General features: G+C 39.2%; 1 protein-coding gene across 4 annotated transcripts in view; it reads right to left on the bottom strand.

Moving 5' to 3' along the window:
* Positions 1-1,127: 1,127 nt before the first annotated feature.
* Positions 1,128-21,072, bottom strand: part of apba2b (amyloid beta precursor protein binding family A member 2b) — a 76,525-nt gene continuing 56,580 nt past the window's right edge. For 3 of the 4 annotated variants that reach the window (XM_006780221.3, XM_006780222.3, XM_035905219.2), the window contains 8 exons: positions 16,795-16,830; positions 14,318-14,404; positions 9,913-10,098; positions 8,646-8,825; positions 5,030-5,242; positions 4,772-4,891; positions 4,488-4,628; positions 1,128-2,462 (listed from right to left, as the gene is read on the bottom strand). In XM_006780221.3, the coding sequence (XP_006780284.2) occupies positions 2,391-2,462; positions 4,488-4,628; positions 4,772-4,891; positions 5,030-5,242; positions 8,646-8,825; positions 9,913-10,098; positions 14,318-14,404; positions 16,795-16,830 (1,035 nt within the window). In that variant the 3' untranslated portion in view covers positions 1,128-2,390. The remainder of the gene's footprint in view (positions 2,463-4,487; positions 4,629-4,771; positions 4,892-5,029; positions 5,243-8,645; positions 8,826-9,912; positions 10,099-14,317; positions 14,405-16,794; positions 16,831-21,072) is intronic. The other variant, XM_035905222.2, reaches the window with a different exon arrangement.

Raw genomic sequence — 21,072 nt, 5'->3', positions numbered from 1 at the left:
CTACACAAGTATTCCAGATTCTGAGACAGCAAAACAGCCCCAGACCATCAAACTATCATATTTTACTGTTGGGATATGCCTTTTCTGAAAGGCTGTGTTACTTTTATACCACATGTAATGGGACACACACCATCCCAAAAGTTCAACTTTGGTCTTGTCAGTCCACAGAATATTTTCTCAGAAGTCTTGGGGATAATAAAAATGTTCATTTTGCTCAGCAGTGGTTTTAGTCTTGAGTCTGCCATGCAGGCCATTTTTGCCCAGTCTCTTTCTTATGTGGAGTCCTGAACATTGACTTTAACTGAAGCAAGTGAGGCCTGCGGTTCTTTGGATGTTGTTCTGGGGTCTTTTGTGAACTCTTGGAATAATTGGGTAATTTTGGTCAGCTGGACACTCCTGGGAAGGTCCACCAGTGTTCCATGTTTTCGCCACTTGTGTATAATGGCTCTCACTGTGGTTTGCTGGAGTCCCACAGCTTTAGAAATGATTTTATAACCTTTTCCAGACTTGAGAGATCTCAGTGAATTTGTTTCTCATTTGATCCTGAATTTCCTTGGATACTCCATTATGTCTGGCAGATCCTATTTTTCTTGATTGAGAACAGGTGTGGCAGTAATCAGGCTTGGGTGTGACTAGAGAAGTTGAACTCAGCTTTCCAAAGATGTGATATACCACAGTTAATTTATGTTATAATGGAGCGGGTGGGGCAACCACTTTTTACATACAGGGCCATGTAGGTTTGGATTGTTTTCCCCTCCTTAATAATAAACACCTATACTTAAAAACTACATTTTATATTTTCTTGTGTTATCTTTGTCCAATGTTTAAATTTGCTTGATCTGAAACATTGAAGTAGGAAAAAAAATAGGTAATCATAAAGGGGGCAAATACGTTTTCACCCCACCGTATCTCAGTCCAGCAGAGCACCTTTGGGATGTGGTGCATTGGGAGATTCACAAATCTGCAGCAGCAACTGTGATACTATCAAGTCAATATAGACCAAAATCTCTAAGGATTGTTTGCAGTTCCTCGTTGAACCTTCATGAAGAATCATGAAGATTTCAGGCAGTTAAGTCTTTGTGGAGTAATTTAAAGCATTTGCAGTTTAAAAAAAAAAAAATCACAGCCAGGTTTAGCTCATATTTTATTATCCTGTCACAATGACATGATTCTACTTTACGAGGCATGCACACAGATAATGTTCTTACGGTTAAAATTTACTACAATGCATTGGAAAGCCATTACTCCCCAGTAAGGCTTTTTTTGTCTGTCACAGTGTGTGATTCACAGTTCTCTCTTTCCCTCTCAAGAATGAAGGGCAACATATAGCTGGGAGGACGTTTGCGGTGACTTAAACCTGTGAGGTTTTGGTTTTTTTTTGTTATTTTATTTTTTAACATGAGCACAATACTAGACAAGTTTTTTTATTTATGTACAGACATTCTAATACTGCGTATGGCAATGAGACAGCTCACACAACAAAGTTACATTCACAGTCCACTCAAAGTATGCATGAGTTTCAGTCAGAACACTAGAGATGAACACACAGTAGAGAAGCACACAAAAGAAACTTTTCATACCTGTGACTTGATATCCAAAGCATAACTGATGCATGTTATTATTATTTAAATGTGAGTGTTTGATTTAGAAAAGACTTGCCATTCAGAAGTTGAACTCGTGTATTGCCTTAAAATGTCGTAAAGTAAAAGGATATGGCGTTTCTCCCGTACACCCCTGCTCCAAGAATTGGCTTGAGTCACGTGTACGTTATTTTATTCACTTAGCACATCTAAACCCAACATTTCAGACATGTAACTCATTCCCCTTTTGATGATATCCGGCATTAAATTGTGTCTTTGCCATCATCATGGCCTCAGTTCGATGGCAAGATTCAGTAAATATTTACAATACAGCGCTGCCCCCCCTGTCTGCACTCACAATATTAGCAAAATATGTATTTACATGAGAATAAATTAACAGAAATGAAAATGGAAATATACAAGAAAGTAGAGTAGAAGTATCATATTGCATTACATGAATATAAAAAAATAAACTGTGACGTATTCGTTCGGTAAGTCCACACAGACAGGACAAATAAATAGCAAACAGTATCCACGCACATCCACACACAAACACATACACTCTGTCTCTTCAGCTGGTCGAGTGGATTAGGCATCCAGTATCAATATAATGGCTGTTGCATGTTAAGCACAGACTAGAGAGATGATGAGGAGTTGGAGTCATCAGCCCAAAGACGAAGAAAAGAAAAAGAAGAGAGAATTGAAAGGACAGGGAGGAGTAATCCTCCACCCCGTAACCAGTCAGGTTTGTTTGGATGATAACCCACCGCAGCTGACTGCCTGTCCTGTGGGGCGGTTCTTGGCTGTTCTTTATATGTACATGGGGGTCTCCTGTCCCGTTAGAAGCCTGAACATGGCTGCCGGCATGGTCTTCATGTGAATCTGACGGAGAGAGAAAACACCAGGGGTTCTGTGAAATGGACCATCAGCTGAAAACTAAAGAATAAGACGTTTTTTTTCTTCTTGTAAATACAACATAAAATTCAAATGAAATCGATGGACACTCACTGAAAAATGTCACCAGGCAATAAGGACACAGTTAAAAAAAGACAATTTAAAGGGTTCTCAACTGTATAAAAGTAATGATCTAAGCAGAATATTTTACTGTACTGTACTAACACAATTTATGGTCTCCCACATCGAAGTGCCTGAACACTAAGTAGTGAATAAGTGAACCGACACTTCCATCTACCGTGTATTTCAGTTGGGTATTTTTTTTAAGCAGTGTGACTTATTTGGCTCTGACAGTGATGTAGTTCTGCTCTTACACTTCACTCATCCAAGGTTACTCCGTGTTTACGATTTTTCCTAGCAATGTAAGAATTACACCAACTGCACTGTTTGCTTATACTGCAGGGTTTCTGTTAAAAGTATGTCATCTGTCAAAATTAACCCTGTAAAGCCTGAACCATGAAATAATTGTCAGCAAATTGTAAAGTTTTGAAACTGGACAGTTTATTGAACCTTCTGACAAATTCTGAAAGATAAATTAGATATAAATTAGCATATATTCATTTTCATTTGTATCATTTTTGCTATATACGGCATTTTTGTGCAATTTATCGCTCACGGTTTGTTTATTCTGGTCAGAAAAACCACAGTGATGATGTAGAGGTCTAAAGGTTTAAAGACACATGTAAAAGTTATTTTCTTCACAGCAGATGTGCCAAACATAATAACATAACAATTCCAATCTGACCCAGTGGATGGCGCTGGAAATGTGCATGACTTTTACTCATATTTTAAGAACTTTTCCTTCTGACAAAGACGTCCCGATGGCTTCACCAACCAATTAGGCAACAAATAAATAATTAAATGACAGAAAAGTTTGTAGTTTTTCACTACAAGTACATAGTAAAAAAAGCAAATTTCTGGACAGTCAATGAGACACCAGAACCTTTTCTCTAATTCAACAATTTCTTTTTCTTATAATTTAAGCTCAAAGAGTAATGCTGATAGATTTCTTTGATTCTACAGCAGGATTTCTATATCATGCAGAAAAACCGAGAGTGTTAAATTCACACTTGATTTTGTTATATTAAGATATCTCAAGGATTAAATGTGTAATTAAACTACTTTTCACTGACAGAAAGGGGAATTTCACTAGTGTGACCCAGTTAAGATCAAGCATGTGGCCCATTATGTAATTTGAGTTGACATGCCTGCTTTAGAGCAGTAATTGTTGCGATTATGTACCAACAATCATTGCTGTGCATTATTTTTACAGATGATTCATTTTAGTGATCATGGCAGCATAGACGGATGCAGGATGGTGAAACCAGTGTATAAAGGAGCGTTCACACAGGAAGACATTCATCACACATCACTTTGTAGCTGATAGTCGGTGGCTAGCAACCATTCCAGGCTCTGGTTGCCTCTGTAACCCAACTGTCATATGTCAATCAGCATAAATTTGTTCTTGTTGTTAGCTGCTTCAATACTTGGTCTCAAAGAGGGGAAGCATTTAATTCAGGATTCACCTACTTTGCACCATCAGCAGTTATTTCCTTTGATGACCAATAACATGTGACTCATCCCTATGAGAAAACAACCTTTTAAACATTTTAAACTGTACTGAATTTAATTCTGATGAGTTTATAGTCTTAACAACTTTATGTCATGTGATTTTTATGTGGTAAATTATGCTCCCATCTATAATAAACTAGATACAGCAGTACCCTGTAAGTGACTGTCAGTCTGATCCACTCCCAGCTCGTGATGTCTGGTTTCAGACAACGAGTGTGTGAAACCACAATAACGAAATCCATCATTTATATTCAGCCAAAAGTAAAAAACGGTAGTTGTACTGAAACCATCACAGTATTCGCACTGATTTTGCAAATGTTTGTGTCTGAAAATTATGGCTTTCTTGGTTTTTTGTGAAATGTTTGTGTGCATCAGTTTCACCTCGCCAACAGAGTTCGAGAGAGCCTGGACAATCTTTTCGTGTGCTGTGGCCACCACACTCTGACCATTGATCTCTATGATCCTGTGACCTACCCGGACCCCACCTCGCTCAGCAATGCCTCCTCGCATCAGACTGCATATCTGTAGGAAAGACAAACAACAACAACAAAGAAGAAAATTAGCTCATTATAAAGGTGTTTCGTTCTACCCCCTGATTATTTAACTAATTAACTAATAATAACTAATAGTATCAGAGCCACCCAGCTCTATGAAATTATACATACAATGCCATTCTGAACACTGAAGCCCAGCTGATACTTTAGATCTGGTCTCTTAATGAGGACTGTAGTAACAGGAGGGCAGCTGACAATGTTCATTTTCACCTGGACCTGGTTCTTTAAGCCCTTTAACACAGAGAAGAACACACAAACATAAGAGTTTTTTTCACAGAAATTATGTAGTTGAATTTTGAAAATAACAAGTTAGGGTGTATTTCATGACTTCAGCTGCCTCTTCCATCCACTTCTTCAGTGTCTCAGTACCTTAATGATTCCCTGGCAGGTGGCGAGCGGCAGCCCCACTAGGCTGGTGTTGTTGATGGACATGATTTGGTCTCCGATGCTGAGCTTGCCAGAGCGAGCTGCTGGGCCGCCGTTCATCATGTTGGCTAAAATAACTGTGGGCAGGATGGAGCCCCAGCCAGACTCCACAATCACCACACCCAGGATCTCCCCTTTACTCTTCTCCAGCTGCAGCTGTGGAGAGAGGAGTAAGCAGGGGATGGAGTCTGTTTGTCATTTAAAAAAACCCAAAACCTTAATGATGAACAGAAGCTGTCCAACTGCATTTGAAAACACATGAGCCACAATGGTGGGGTTTTTAATATCCTTCATATATATTAATGTATACTTTATTTTATACTTACAACAGTGAGACTGTACAGTCTCTTAACATGGATTACGGATTACTGCTTATACAGAAATAGATTAAAATCTCTGGTCAGATTAGACCGTTACAGCTAATGTTGAAAATCAGTGAGGACTACTGTTCCAAGGTTTCTTACCTTAATGTCTAGATTAGTTCACATTAGGGCTGCCACGATTAGTCGACTACCAAAATCATTGACGACAAATTTAATAGTCGACGCGTCGTTTAAAGCCTTGTAAGATCCTGAAAGACGTAAGTAGTAGGATTTAAGAGTGTAATAACGAACTGAAACAGAAGATGGCAACACTGCATGTACAAGGATGCCAGCTGCCGTTAAACCCCGAAGAAGAAGAAGCAGTGTCCGGTATCGTAGCTGTGTCCAAATTCAGGGGCCGCATCCTTCGGAGGCCACATTTGAAGGCCGGTTACGTTGCAGCGACGCGACGAAGGCTTTCCAAATTCGAAGACTTCTGCAAATGCAGCCGACAAATGCGTCCTACTTTTCCCCAGATTTGAAGGATGGGTCGGGCGTATGGCCCAACCTATCCCAGAATTCATAGCCAAATCCAGTTTCTAACAATGGCGGCAGCTACTTAGTTTTAATATTACTTTTATTACTCTTTCTAGGTCACAAAATAAACTTTTAACATATTTTCAGGCAAGAATGTAGCTGTTTAAACTTAAAATATCTGTTCGGTTTCTCAAGACATCACATATTTGTAAAAGTGCTCAGACGTTTTCGGAGACGTCTGTTACCCACTAGCTCGATAGCTAGCCGGGGTTCAAGGCTCACTAGAGCCCGTGAGAACACCGGACTCCCGGCAAATCGTTTTCAAACCCACCGCGGTCTTTCGCTACTCAGGTTAAACATGATATTAAGTCACTTAGATAACTTAAAACTGTTATTATTTGGCTTTTTTCAGTGTTTTATTTGTTCCAGAGTAAATCAGTTTGGCTGAGATTAAAGTTTTTACACAGCTGAATAAATGTCAAACAGAAAACTGATTACACAGAAGTGTGAGATGGCAGAATTTACTCCAATGTCCTGTTATAGTTTAGATAGCAAGGAGCAGACGGCTGAGTTTATTAAACTCCACCGAGACAATCTGCAAAATTCATTAAAAGTTTAATAAACTATCATTTTGTCTTTATTTTTAGTTAGCACATACCTTAAACACTTCAAGCTGTAAGCTAATGATAGTTATATAAGCGCAGACGCATGCTGGTGCAATAAGCTGTACGTCTTACGTCCAATGGATGCATGATCTGATTAGTTGACTAATCGTAAAAATAATCGGTGACTAGTCGACTATCAAAATAATCGTTTGTGGCAGCCCTAGTTCACATGACATTTTACTTTTCTATCTGCATATTTTATCTGCATGTTTTGTTTTGCATGAGATACTCATTAAAGCACATTTGCTAACAGTGGAGATTAATAACAGCATTTGACAGATGCATGTGATGACCTCTCTACTACTTTGTGTCTCCCTTGTTTCCTTCATCTTTCTGGTTGTTTTTTTTTTTTTTATAGGAGGTAAGTGTCTGGCCCCGCTTAGAACTTGTTTTTTAAAAGGGTTTAGTGCTAAACATGTCTCCTGCTTCTCTCCAGCAGGCAGGGGTCATGGCTGGTTTGGGTTTTGTTTGCCTGTCATTTAACCTCCTAAGACCCGAACTCTTTCATGGCATGCATTTTTAATTTCTCTTTGCTATTTGGGATAATTGGGACCTGATGAATGTAAAAACAAAGAATTATGTGATTATTATTATTATTATTTTTTTACCTGATTTTTGTTTCTGAGAAAAATGAGATCCACATATGAGGACATTCGCTTTAAATTCCGATAGAACAGCGGCAGTGTAATGTCCTCGTAAGTGGATATCAGGCCTTTGTAGAACAAAATTTAGTATTTTGGTCTAGACAACCCACATATGTGGACACCAGGTCCTCTTTCTTTCTTTCTTTCTTTCTTTCTTTCTTTCTTTCAGATACCTCCACACACACTCACCACATTACAGACACTTTGGAGCCTAATTTAATTAAGGACATTGTGTTTTCTCCATTACTCCATTACTGTGTGGTCTTCCTATTTCCTCTGAGCCTTAATAACAATACTAAAAAATGCCAAAAGAAGTCCTATCATTGCATTTGGAGTACATAATGGATTACAAGCCTCCAGTAACACAATCCCCCTGATCGTTTTCTCTCTTTTTTTAATGCATCTGAGCCAACTGCTGAGAATTTCTTTAAATCTGGCAGATTTGCTCACTTGGACTCAACAGCGAACTGAACAGTGCTAAATGTTGAGCTCAATAAATCTTACACTAATTCTTCCAAAACAAACTTATAGTAGGATAACATCATAAAGTGGTACATTTTAGATCCAAAGGGTCAAAGGCCAAGCCTGGACAGACATGGATATAAATGTGACTGGCCAGTGTATTCTTGAACTTTTTGATGTATTGACAAAGAACAGAATTGTCTTTAGCACTGTTTGTACTGGTTGTCTCAAATAGCAATGTACACCTGCTTTGCAAGTACAAAAAAAAAAAGACTGAAAAAGTTTGGCTTGTTGGAAAGGCTGCTAGGAGGAACGACATTTTACAACCAAATTTACTTTGGTTGTATAATGTATTTAAACAACAAAGAACTACCAATAATTTATCTGTATTGATTTATCGCATCCATGTTTGACTTTACAGACCTTTTCAGATTCAGCTTTTGCTCATCCTCCGGTACTGTCATAATGCTGGATACGTTTTCCTGTTTCAGACCAGCTGATACTACTCATCTACACACCAAGCCTCAAGACATGACTTTATTCTTTGAACAGTTAGTAAGGTGGGAAAACTTTACTACTTCAAGAAAGCCCAGGTTCCTCATTACTGTAAATTACTCATGTGCCCCTAATACAGCAGCTGTGTGATGGTGCCCCTGCAGCCTCTGTGCTCATAAACCAGTAAACGTTTCACAGTTTGTAATTCACCAAAAGCCTCCAGCAATGTTTTCAGGGCACGGCATTAGCTAAAACAAAAATGCAACAGCGAAAATAAGCTAGATCTGACACTGTTGGAGTAGATTTTACTGTACCATCTGCCTCTTAATCTAATTAGCTAACAGCAACTATAGTAGTACATTTCTCTAATAGCCCTGCAGCGCCAGTGTGATTTGTCCCACATGCAAAGTCTTTCACTGTTTATTCCCAGTTCTTCCTTCTGAGGTATACCCACCTCTTTGCAGTTTTCAGAGTTGGAGAAGTGGATGAGGTCATCATTGTACATTTCCTGGGTGTTGATGATGTCACTGTACTCCTTCTGACTCAGGTCCTCGGGGTTAATGCCGTTGGCTCTCAGGAACTCCTGGTAAGCTACGCTGAAAGCCTGGCCGATGGACTGAGCAATAAGCTGGGCCTGCGGACAGAAATGTCAGGCTGTAAACAAAAGCAAACCCAGCCGCATATAAATAACAACCCAGGGAGCTAAGGACATCAACCAGTAGTGGAATAAATATAAAGGTGTTTAAGCTTCTACTGAGTTTCTCTGTCATAAGCTGTATTTCAGAAAGACACACTTTCTTGTTTCCTGCTCTCTCATTCAGGTGAAATCAAGGTTAATGAAGCCAACAGACAGCAATAATAAACCTTGTATACATTTGAATGATATAACCATACTTCCTCTGTTTAATTGAAATCTATGCTTGCATATAAATCCCTCTTTGCAGACAGTAATGGCCCCAAGTCCCACCATGAACTAGTTATGTACAACAATAAAAAATAAAAAAAAAGAAGAAGAAGAAGAAGAAAAGACAGGAATCACCACATACAGCCAGTGGAACCACAATAACACAAACTGTTTATAAGCTGATGGATGAGCGGCTGAATGGTTCCATTATAACTCTGGGCGGCCTTTAAAGCCTGGCAGCAAAATTAGATGAGGAGGCTGCAGATTGGAGCCCAGCCTTTATACTGACTGGCACAGAAAGTGAGTCGCTGGCTCCTCTGCGCAACATTGTTCATGTTGCCAGCTCCTGCTGAATCTGCTTCAACGAGGAAAGCAAATCAAAATCAAAAGTGCCCAGCCAATTTACATCATTTCACATCACTGGGCTGCCCTAAGTGATTACTGCAGGGTGCTCCAAAAAACGTTTCTAGAACTTCTTTATATTAGCGACAGCATTTGAGATAATTTAACAACACTCAATTAAGGGGAAAAAAACGCAAGAAAACTGTGTCTCGGAGTCAAACTGTGGAAGTTAAAAAGCAGCGAGAAGTGGGAAGCTGAAATATTTTCTGACACTCACATAGCACTTGAAAGGCAATCGCAAGTGTCATCGTCACTATCTTTAGATGTTAAAGGATCTGCCAAATGAGAACTCTTACATAATGACAAAAAAATAACATCTGTCATCTGTGTACCCACTCTCTGGAGACGATTCTCCCATAAACACATAGAGGCACAGTGGGTTTGTCATTCGGAAAACTCTTTAAGAGCTGCTTACATCCTCAGACTCAAAGACGTGGCATATCATTTTGTACTGCTTCTTTGCCTCGGGCGCTCCGGGTGTAGTTTCAATGCAGTCCTGTGAGGCTGTGCGTGGCATCCGGCGTCTTGCCATCAGGACAACAATGTTCCCAATGTCGGCGATGTAGGATATAGTGCGGAGTGCGTTGTCCATCATCGTTTCCTGTTGGGATGTCAACCAAAATCACATGTTTTAATTATGGTCTGCATTCTGTTGTTCTGTTTCTGAGTTTATAAGCTAACATAGGCAAGGCTGTAATGATACATGTATGACAGCAATCTTTTTGTTTCTTTTTTGTCACTTTCTTGCTGCTGTTGGTTTAACACTACCTGCTCAGCATGAATGCCACTTTTGTTGTTGTACTGAGAGTTATCTACCTATCTATCTATCCTTTGCTATGGTTGTTATGACTGCATGCAGTAGCAGTATGAAAGCAGAAATGATTCTGAATTTGTGGGCTTTTCCTTTTCCTTTTTAATATTAATATCTGAAAAGACTGTTTGAAAAAGGAGGAACGTTGCCTTTGGGTCTGAAAAGTGAACTTGCATTTTTTCCAAAGGTCAGCAGGGGGCTCCTCTAGTTGCAGAAAGTTAGGTGTCTCTGGTTTGTTTCGCCTTTTGCTAATGACATTGCTGCCTTTTACTAACATTGGACAGATTATAAGTGATCCACTAAATGTCTAAGTCACGGTTCGATCCTGTGTGTCAAAGCGTAACTTTATTTATAAGGTATATTTTTCCTTATGAGCTGAATTTAGGCTGCAGATATTTTTTAAATGATTTTATACTTCTCAGACTTAAAAATAAGGGCCTTTTCTGAAAACTTGGGACATGCTGGGATGTATACTACTTATATGCCTGTGAAATTGTTGACACCAACTACGCAACAATTAATTTTTTTATCTTACAGAGCAGTTTGTCAGAACAGCAAAAAAAAAAAAATTGCGCTGAAACGAGAAAGCAGAGAAGAGGGCACAGTGAGTATACTGCTAGGACTTTGGATTTAAGTGGTATTGTCAAAGACTTGCTGAGCGTAAAGCATTGTTACTACTATTATTGTTCCATGCTTATATACATTACAGTTGTCTTCATAATACTTTAGCAAAGTCAAATCTATTTTGGGCTTGTGGTAGACAAGTCGAAGAAGACGGTTTGAGTTAGATAAATGAGTCTATAAATGTGACTGCCGACTGTGGCTGCTGTCCATGGTGCTGATCAAAACCTGGAATTATCTGAATTACCTGATATTAGTGAATATGGGTAAATATTAATTTGGTACTTACCCAGCCTGCCTGTGTAGGAAAAAAATCCCCCCTTGGGGTCAATCACAGACTTGCTATGTCACACTCACAGTGTCAATATTTAATTGTCGATGATACTGTTTTCACTGCCATACCGACACAATGCCGTCTATTCATTAAGCAATCTATTTTATTAACCACTGGTCTAATTCTGATTTGCAGAGGAGCTAGAGTCCATCCAGTCTCGACATAATGCCCACGCAATATGCAATTAATCCTCCCCAACTACTGTTTTTAAAACTAGTTGCACTAAACAACAATCGTGTGCTCAAGAGTTAGGAGTTTGCCTTGTAATCTGAAGCTTGCCGGTTCGAGCCCCGGCTTGGACAGTCTTGGTCATTGTGTCCTTGGGAAAGACCCTTCACCCGTTGCCTATTGGTGGTGGTCAGAGGGCCCGGTGGCGCCAGTGTCCGGCAGCCTCGCCTCTGTCAGTGCGCCCCAGGGTGGCTGTGGCTACAATGTAGCTTGCCATCACCAGTGTGTGAATGTGTGGATGACTGGTTGTGTAAAGCGCTTTGGGGTCCTTAGGGACTAGTAAAGCGCTATACAAATACAGGCCATTTACCTAAAGAGAAAATACACAACCCATGTACAACGAATCCATGCAGAAACCCCACAAAAAGCGGAAAACGTCTTCGTATTTACATATTTTAACTGATAAAAAGCTTTACGGAAATGAGGTTTTTCCTACTAATGCATTTGAAAAGCAGTAACAGTTACTACTAATTATCCTGTTTCTGACAGCAGCTGGTTTCCTTTGATTATTAATATTTGAAAATTAAAGAACCACTGAGCAGCATATTTGTTTCCTCTCATTATCAAAACTGCATCATTCATTTCGGGGTGAGAAGTGAGATGAAAGTATCGCTGACAGAGAACAAACATGCCTACTTTTGATTGAATTTAAGCTGTATAATCTGATTATAGCTCAATGACATCCCAGCAAACACTGAGTAGATTTTCATCTAAGAGCAATGAACAGTTGCACGAAAAACTAAGAGCATTCGTATTAATTAAAAAAATATTGTTTGTTAAGACAGCCTAATAATTGTCTTGGGTTATAATGTATGAGGAAAAACTGGACTCTAGACATGAACCTGTGGATTTGTTGAGAGGAGCATGCATTTGTTCATTGACGTTTTAAGGTAAGATGCTAAATGTAATTTCAGTTACTTGTCATTAACTATGAGCTGACTTTTATTACATCAGCCTAATAAATGCTGTTGTTCCAGCCCACGTTTGGAGTTGTTCTTATTATGAATCAATGTCAGGAACCCCATGTAAGCTACATCAAGCTTTTATGTGTACAAAAAAGGCTTTTATTTAAAATCTGGGACCAGTGGCAACCAGATGGAAAAATGAGAGGAAGATAGACACCGCATTGCAGCACGTTATTTCCTGCCAGGCGGCTGCCCACACACACACACACACACACACACACACGCGCACACACACACGCACACACACACACACACACACACACACGCACGCACAAACACACTCAATTCTGACACTGCTCAGATGGCCAGGCAGCAGCTAAGCCTGAAATACTGCCAATGAATCATCTATCGCATATACATTTAACTGTTACTGTGAGCACAAGGCTCTATTCATGATCTGTAGCACAGCAAATCTCTCGGAAGTGTAGCGCTTCCATCAAAGCACTACACCTCGTGTGAAGACTAGTGTGGCTGCTTCACAACACAGCTTGCTGTAAAGCTAAAAGGCAAGTTTCTGTAAATGTGCAGAGACGGGGTTTCATGCAAAAACGTGAACGTGGAGAAATACGACAGATAAAATCAGACTTCCAGGTGAATTTTTGACTTTTTGTCCAGTTTCAGAGGGATTGATGATTTAAGAAAGTTTAGTCTATATTATAACTTTAGGCATTTTTGAAGGTTGGAGTTGGAATAACTCTTCCTGATTTAATACACTTACACAAATTCAGCAAATATCTCCTTACAGTCTACTAAATGTCAGTTATGGACAAAACACAACTAACAACTGGGCATGTTTGTGCTTGTAAACAAGACAGAGGGAGACAGGATGGGGGAAAGGAGCAGAACAAGAGGGACAGCTGAACATAATCACATTGTCAAGAAGGTGAGATGGCGGAGAAACAACCAAAGAGGAAAAGGTCAGAAGAATCAAAACTGAGAAAGAAGGGCTATGATCGGAAAAAGGATAAAGAGCTGCTTCACCATCTGTGAGGCTTTCAAGTGCAGAGGCCTCAGAGCTTAAATGTATGAGGATAAGAGCTTCTTCTTGATGGATGGTGAAAATGAAATTTTCTGTGTTCCACAGAAAAGAAAAATTCTTGTGAAATATACAGTCCACCAAAAAATGTTTTTTGTACCCTCCACCAAAAACTAAGTATGACATGACTTATTTGCTTTACCTGTAGTGGTAATAATCTCAAGTATTTGTTTTCTCTATGACATTATCAGTCTCTCACATCAATGTCGAGGAATTTTGGCCCTTTCTTTTATAATTTTGTTTCTGTTGCGTGAGGTTTGTGGGTATTGTTCATGGAAAGCTCTCTTAAGGTCCCATCACAGCATTTCAATCAAGTTGAGGTCTGGACTTTGACAACTTGATTCTTTTTTTTTTCCAAGCAATGCCTTTGTAGATTTGCTGCTGTGCTTGGGGTCATTGTCCTGTTGCACAACCCAGTTTAGGCCAAGCTGTAGCTGTTGGACAGATGGCCTCACATTTGACTCTACTCTACTTTATAATACACGGCAGTTCATGGTTGAAGGTTCAGGAGGTTGTTTGGCTGCATTAAAGTAAAGGCAGTGCTGCACAGATGATCCTGCACCATTTTTTTTTCTTTTGGCTTTGCAGAATCTATTTTTAGCCACGGTCAAAAAGAATTCACAGAGTGACGTCATGAGATTAAACAAACAACAATCAGAGCTGAGGCAGCTGTAGGATGCAGCTGGTGTCAGCAGTTAAGCTGTTGTTTTGACAATTATGACATAACATCATTCCCCTGAGGCGTTGACTCATAGTTTCTGGGAAAGCAGCTTTTGTTCTCACAGGTGAAAAATCCTACTTTTAACAGAAACATGGAGCACTTACCTGTGAGTCTGCGTTGAGGACTTTGATCCTCTGGGTGGAGATAAACAGATCAACCTCGGTAAGGGTTTGGGCGTCTCCATCTGCGCTCTGAAGCAACATACAGACAGAAGAGTTTGTTAAATCACCTGTGTCTGGCTGTTTAAGATGTTTGTGTCAAGCCTGACTGTTCATTGTGCACGCAGCTGTCTGAATAGTGTCTGTTTTAAAGGTGGGAATGCCTTTTTTTAATTGCCAAAACTCATGCATCTAAAGCTTAGTGCCCAGTTAGAAAAGTCCTTGTTACATGGACATGTTACTGAGTCTAGAGGTGAGGTGGCAAAGGAAGAAAAAGAAAGTGTTTGGCAGTAGCGTTAGTTTGCATCAATAGTCCTGGCACGAGGATGGGCGAGCTGGCACGGAAACAAGAAAAAGCTTAACACTAAACCCCTACCAGCTGGCTGTTACACCAGTGAGAGTAATGCAGCCTCAGCACACAACAAGCTTGTGCACATTTCCCTCTAATCACTCTGTGCAGAAATCGAATAAAACTATGCTTGTTTTAGTTGAATTAAAACTGTCTTATGTACTTAAATAAGGCAATCTCATAGAGAAATAAAACACGTGGTTAAAATTTGTTTCAAGCAATAAACGGTAAACCTTTTTTGGGGGGTGGGTGGGGGTGGGGTGGGGGGGACTGTGACCTGTTCATCATTTTCTGTCCATATCCAGTATCAGAAAATACAATGAATAGTAATTAATTTTCTTTAGGGTACAAACTAGTTTTTGCAAACATAAATTGTGCTGGCATGTGATTTGCCTGCATTTGGCCTTGAGGTAGAAGATTTTTCTGTTCAATATGTCATGCTTTGTTTCCTTGTTCGGTCTTGGTATGTGTGAGGAAGCTACGACCGCTGGCTCGCTGACCTTTTTCTAGAAATCTTGCGAACCCTTTAAGCTTCAGATTTTTTGGTTAGAAAGAAGAAATGACAACTCTTACACATGATTAAAGCCAGTTATATCACTTTAATGACTAAAATGATTATAGATTTTTGAACTTATGGTAGAAAAATACATAAATATTTTTAATCTCTGGAACTTCTTATGCTTTTCCTTATTTTTTCTTATATTTATATTGTAACAGTGTCAGACTAAATCTGACAGACAAAATCTTCAGGCTTCAGATTGATCTAAACGCTTCAGACACTATTGGTTACTATTGGTCTGTACTGTGTCTTGGAGACACACATAATATGGTCAGTTTGGACACAAAGCTTGGGTTGTAAGCACAGCGGCCCTACCCACCTGCTGTTCTGTTTGAGAAGGACAGCCAATCAGCATTAAGTCTTAATGGGATAGAAGCTTCAGACACAGAATAACTGATGGGATATCCCCTTATTATACATTCATGATAATAATTCATGTCAGTAACACGTTACGCTACTTTGTTTCAGTGGTTGTTTAGTCTAATATAAAAGCAACTCTGTTTCCATATAAGGAAAATAAATATTCTAGGTAAACAAAGCACTCTTTAGCCCCTACAATAGTAAATGTTAATGTTGTCTATAGGCAATGCTTATCTTGTATATACGGGAATGTGATTTAATCACTAAACTGATCTCTTTTGCATTTTTCTGATGTAACATAATATTCACTCGGTTCAATTTATCCTAATTATTTTACGTAAGAAATTGGCAAAAGGGTCACTGAATGAGTCACAGTATGAGACGTGCAGAAAAAACAAAAACACATTAAATATACCCCTGATGCATCAGTACAATAGAAAATTAACTCTAACCCTACGGTATGTTTTGGAGAATAACAATATGACTGGAAATATAAGAAAAAAAAAGTTTCTAATGTGTGTGCGTGGGATGTATTTGCATCACATTTATTTCAGTTATTTCTTTGTTCTTTCCATATACAGTGCTTGACAATTTTTTTAGCCCACCACCCAGTCTAAGTGACAGTACTGGTTATAACCCAAAGGATTTTAATGCTTCTGTAATGGTTAATCCTGCAGTATGTGCAAGCTCTTTGATCGAAATCATATTTCTAATACTAACAAACAAAAGACTGAAAAACACATCATTTAATTTTGATTAAAATCCTAAATTACAGTTATTTACTTGCATTCCTGAACGAAAACATTAGTTTGACTGTTATGCTTGAATAATTTATGGCTTCCCAGAGAAATGGGCTGGCTCAAATTTGGGTATATAAAATGACTCACTCTGGTATTTGCCTAATAAATAACAATATAATTGTTAGTTTTAAAGAGTTCTGCAATATTTCTGGAGATACAGATTTCTTTTTCCGCAGACAGAAGGACAGAGATAAACCTGACACAGATTTACTGAACTCAGTGCATGAACATTCAAGTGTTTGAGACACAAATGGAAGAGGATACACAGACAGGCAAATATGAAGTAAAAACTAAAAGGTGAGAGTGGAAGTAAAGTGGCCAAAGGGTCTTTCTTTTTGTTCCGTTTATTACACACCGCCTTTTTCTTGATTTTGGCAGCCTTCTGTACCCTCTGGCAGGCAGGCAGGCAGGTAGGCAGGCAGGCAGGCAGGCGTTGGGACGGGACGGGACAAGGTCAGCAGATACAGGAGCACAAAAAACAGGAGGAAGAGGAGGAGGAAATAAAGAAGGTAAATAAAAGAAGGTAAGACAGTAAAGCCCCAAACCAAAAGGCAAGTGCGCCGTCGCTGCTCTCACAAACAGGAAGAGTGACAGAAAGAAAGAGAGTGAGAGAGGAGGAGTGTGTTTGTTGAGAAAGCGTTTCGCACAGCCATATTGGTTATCACAACAGCAATTACAGATGGTAATAATTGCTTCTTTTAAAAAAACAAACAAAAAGCGTGTAGACATGGACTGACACTGTTCCTGCATTCTTCACAAAGCTTTTTAAGCTACTGTACTGAACAAAGCATTTAATCAACACACAGACAAACTCTGTCATTCAGATCAAACGCACGGGCGCTGCTCTTACCGACGTTCACGTTTACGACACAGTCTAAATGCTGCTAGCAGAAAAGACATGCTGGAAAAAACAATCAACAACACACACAGAGAACGGGGGCGATAAGGATTTCAACTCTCTGCTTTGGGTTTGTTTGGGTTTTGGGTTTGTTTTTTTTCAAGGTCAAGTCACTGTGTTTGGAATTAAAGAGCTTAGCTAATATGGAGACAGTTTTACTGAGCTAATGGGTGTGATTAGTTCATCAGTAACACTGTTCATGTAGTGGGCTCTAACAGTTGACCTTAGATAACTAATCTTTAGGAGGACTCTTAGCTCTTGGTAATCTTTCAATTTATCCCCTCCGTATAAGGTTCAAGCTGAGCTGCTGGCCTTCCTTCCATCTACCATCGACCAGAGGAAATTATCTTGACATTACATTTTCGAGTGCAGGACTGGATGTTTGCCTGAGCCACTGCTGCAAAGCTGTAACCACCAACACAGTATTAATAACAGCCCAGAGGGAAGCGTCTTTTTCCAGCTTTCAATCTGTAAAGTTTCCTCTTCTGTGATCGGCTCTCAGGAAGACAAACATCTGAGGCTTTGAGCAACACCTACTGCTCTGCTGACGAGGAGCAGAGTGGGGGGGGGGGGGGGGGGGGGGGTTTGAAACTTCATAAATATTACATCAAACAGCGAGTGAACATCATGGCACAAAGATCTGCATAAACAGCCTACACAGCTCTGCTACAATTTACCTGCCATACTTTTTGCTCAGTTCAGCACCACAGGGTGCGAACCTGTGCTTTACTATACTACACAAATGCTTCCTTGAGTTGATGTGAGGCAAAAATACAAGTGTGACTGAAATATACTCTAGTCAACTTCTTTTTATTTAAATAGCACATATTTATAAAGAACAGGAGAGGACACAAGGTTCTTTCTATGTGTGGTTTGCGTTAAGCTGACAGTCTCCATTTCAGTGTTTAAGGTCGGTTGCTATAGTGCTATTCATTTGGTTCACAAGGGATAAATGAATTATATAATGAAGGGCCAATCGAGGGAGATCAGTGAGAGATAACGGCTGATTTGCTGCAGTCGGTTGGAGAAGACTTTGTGCAGGCAGACAACTGTGTGGTAAAGAGCAAGTGATAAAAGTGGACATGGACAGTCATGCCAGCAATACAGTTCTGTAAATTGCGCTTCATGGTTGCGATGATGACATTGTGGGCAATGTTTACAGCAGCTCTGCCTGTTCAACCAAGGTCTCAGTTCCTAGGCTGTAAACAACCTTCATTCTATAGTGAAATCTGCTGATTGAATGACACGTTTAATTAACACACTATAAGAGACCTTTGTGTCAGTCATGTCTTCACTTCTTGAAAAGCGGTTTAGGGGTGCTGGGTAAGGATGCAGGGGGTAGGACTCCCTTGCAGTACCTGCTCTATTCACACGCAGGCTTTGTAGTGTAGAGCTGGCAGAATGAAGTCTGTTTAATGTTGAGTCTGACTGATCTGGACACATGCTGGTCTATCACATACTGCCTCTCCAGGTGATGCCTCGAAAAATTCAGGCCTTCGGGGCATGTGTGAAACCCACTGTAACTCTTTCAGAAAGACTGGCCGACAACACTGAAGATTCAACTTTTTTTTAATAGATATTCTATTAAAAATAACTAAAGGAAATCAACTAAACATTCATTCGGTAGCTTTTCCAAAATTTGTACTGTCATAAACAAATGTACACCCATTAACTTTTGTATTGACGTTTTCACACTACATTTCTTTCATAAATATATTAACACTTACACATTTCTAGCATTGCTCAGGAACATTTTGATATGTATTAATATTTTTCACTGCTAACTCGACAGTAAGAAGAACACGACAATAAGGATAGGGCTGAGGGCTATGCGACATAATTAGTGTTCTGTCTTAACCCTTTATAGGGCAAGGAAGCTTAAATGCTAACTAAATGTTAACTTAAACTGACATCACAACTGGCTTTCTCATTCCTCACTGTGAAGTTGTAAAACTACATGGATAAAACAGAGAGAATGAGGAGGAGCTTCTTCCCCCGGGCTATTCGGGCCCTGAACCAGGTGTAGGACTGGACTCTCACACATCACATCACTGCATGCACTCTGTTTATTTGCACACTTTCTTTTGTAAATCGTTATTTGCACATTCTTTTTACTGTAAAGTTCTAAGTTAAAATCTGTAACTATTGTAGTATCTGTAAATCTGTAGATCTTATTGTCAATTCTTACTGTCATTTAATGGTCGGATATCGAACAGCGTTATAAGCATTTCACCACATGTCGTACTGTGTACAGTTATGTGTGTGACAAATAAAATTTGAATTTGGATTTCTCCTAACCGGTCAGCAAAGATTCGACAATGTGACAAATAGGGATGTTATTGCATCTGATCAATCAGCTGTGCTCTTCCTGAATTTGGGAAATTGGGTTTATTAGCACAAGACATGAGAAGTCCATTTTTAGACATACACCAGTCTAATGAACCATACTTGTGTTATCTCTAAAACAAATCCTTATCATAAATGAAGGACAATAGTAGTCAATAATATATTGGATGTTACCACAGTGAGAAATTTAACTCACTTATAGGCATTTTCAAGCTATAAATGGTAACATATGTGATTTTGTTCATTTATGACCTTATAGCAGTTTTTAGTATACTTCCAGATTGCATATATTAGTGTTTATTTTTACTGTGAATGTTATTTACTGTTAAATCAATTTAGTAATTCAGTGATGTGGATTATTTCGTTTTGATTCAGCGACATATAAAAAGACTAAGGGCTACTAACAGTAGTTATAATGTTATTTTTTGGCTCAATACTGACTTAGAAATATACTCTCTCTTCTCCCATGCACGTCTATTTATGAAAGCCTGCCCATTAAGTACCATGACATAGGATAGCACAGCATCCATATGAGTCTGTACCAAGGTTATTATCGTTAACGAAAACTAACGAAATAACGAAAACTAGAAGTGAAAAAACATTTTCGTTAACGGAAATAAAAATAAAAACAAAAACAAAAAAAGGAAAACTAACTAAAACTATAATGAGTGTTCACAAAACTAACTAAAATTAACTGAATTTATAGTAAAAATGTGTTTAGTTTTCATTGATGTGTGCGTATCATACAATAGTCAAGGGTGAAAATGAAGTTTAGTTTACAGATTTTTTTCTTGCTGTCTAATTATGCCAGCAGGTGGCAAGTACGTTAGTCGAGTCGTCTGTGTCGCTGCTCCGTCCACGCGCAGAATCATGTCAGGAAAAGTCGGGAGCCAGAGTCCAATTTGGGATTACTTTGAATATGACTGTGTTTTGGATAAAGCAAGTGTCTTGTAGTGGAAAGAGACAAATTATGAGGGACATTTCTAAAGGGAAAAAAATCCCACAAACCTTAAAGTGCACTTGAAAAGCTCACACAAGAAGGCTAACCTAGCTTACCTTGAGAAGGTAAGGGAGCACACTCAACCCTGATCCCCAGAAAACAGAAGCTAGCCCCAGGCAAGGCAGCGTGATACATCCCGAGACAACAGGACTGGGATATCTACATAACTGTGTGAGTCAATTACCTTCAAAAAGTTTATCAATTCACTTGAACCAAAATTACGAACACCCGGTGCTGCGAGAGTTAATAGTCTCATTGGGGCCAAGATATACATTTTATAGTTGCCTGGTATCAATGGTTGTTCATCTGCCTTTATTTATTTATTTATTTATTTAAAGAACCCATAGGTGGGAATGTGAGTTGTCTGTCTCTGCGTGTTAGCCCTGCGA

The sequence above is a fragment of the Neolamprologus brichardi genome, chromosome 1 (genome assembly GCF_056152115.1).
Source record: "Neolamprologus brichardi isolate AB-2024 chromosome 1, ASM5615211v1, whole genome shotgun sequence".
In the NCBI taxonomy this organism is placed as follows: Eukaryota; Metazoa; Chordata; class Actinopteri; order Cichliformes; family Cichlidae; genus Neolamprologus; species Neolamprologus brichardi.
This window is presented reverse-complemented; position numbering and strand designations above follow the sequence as displayed.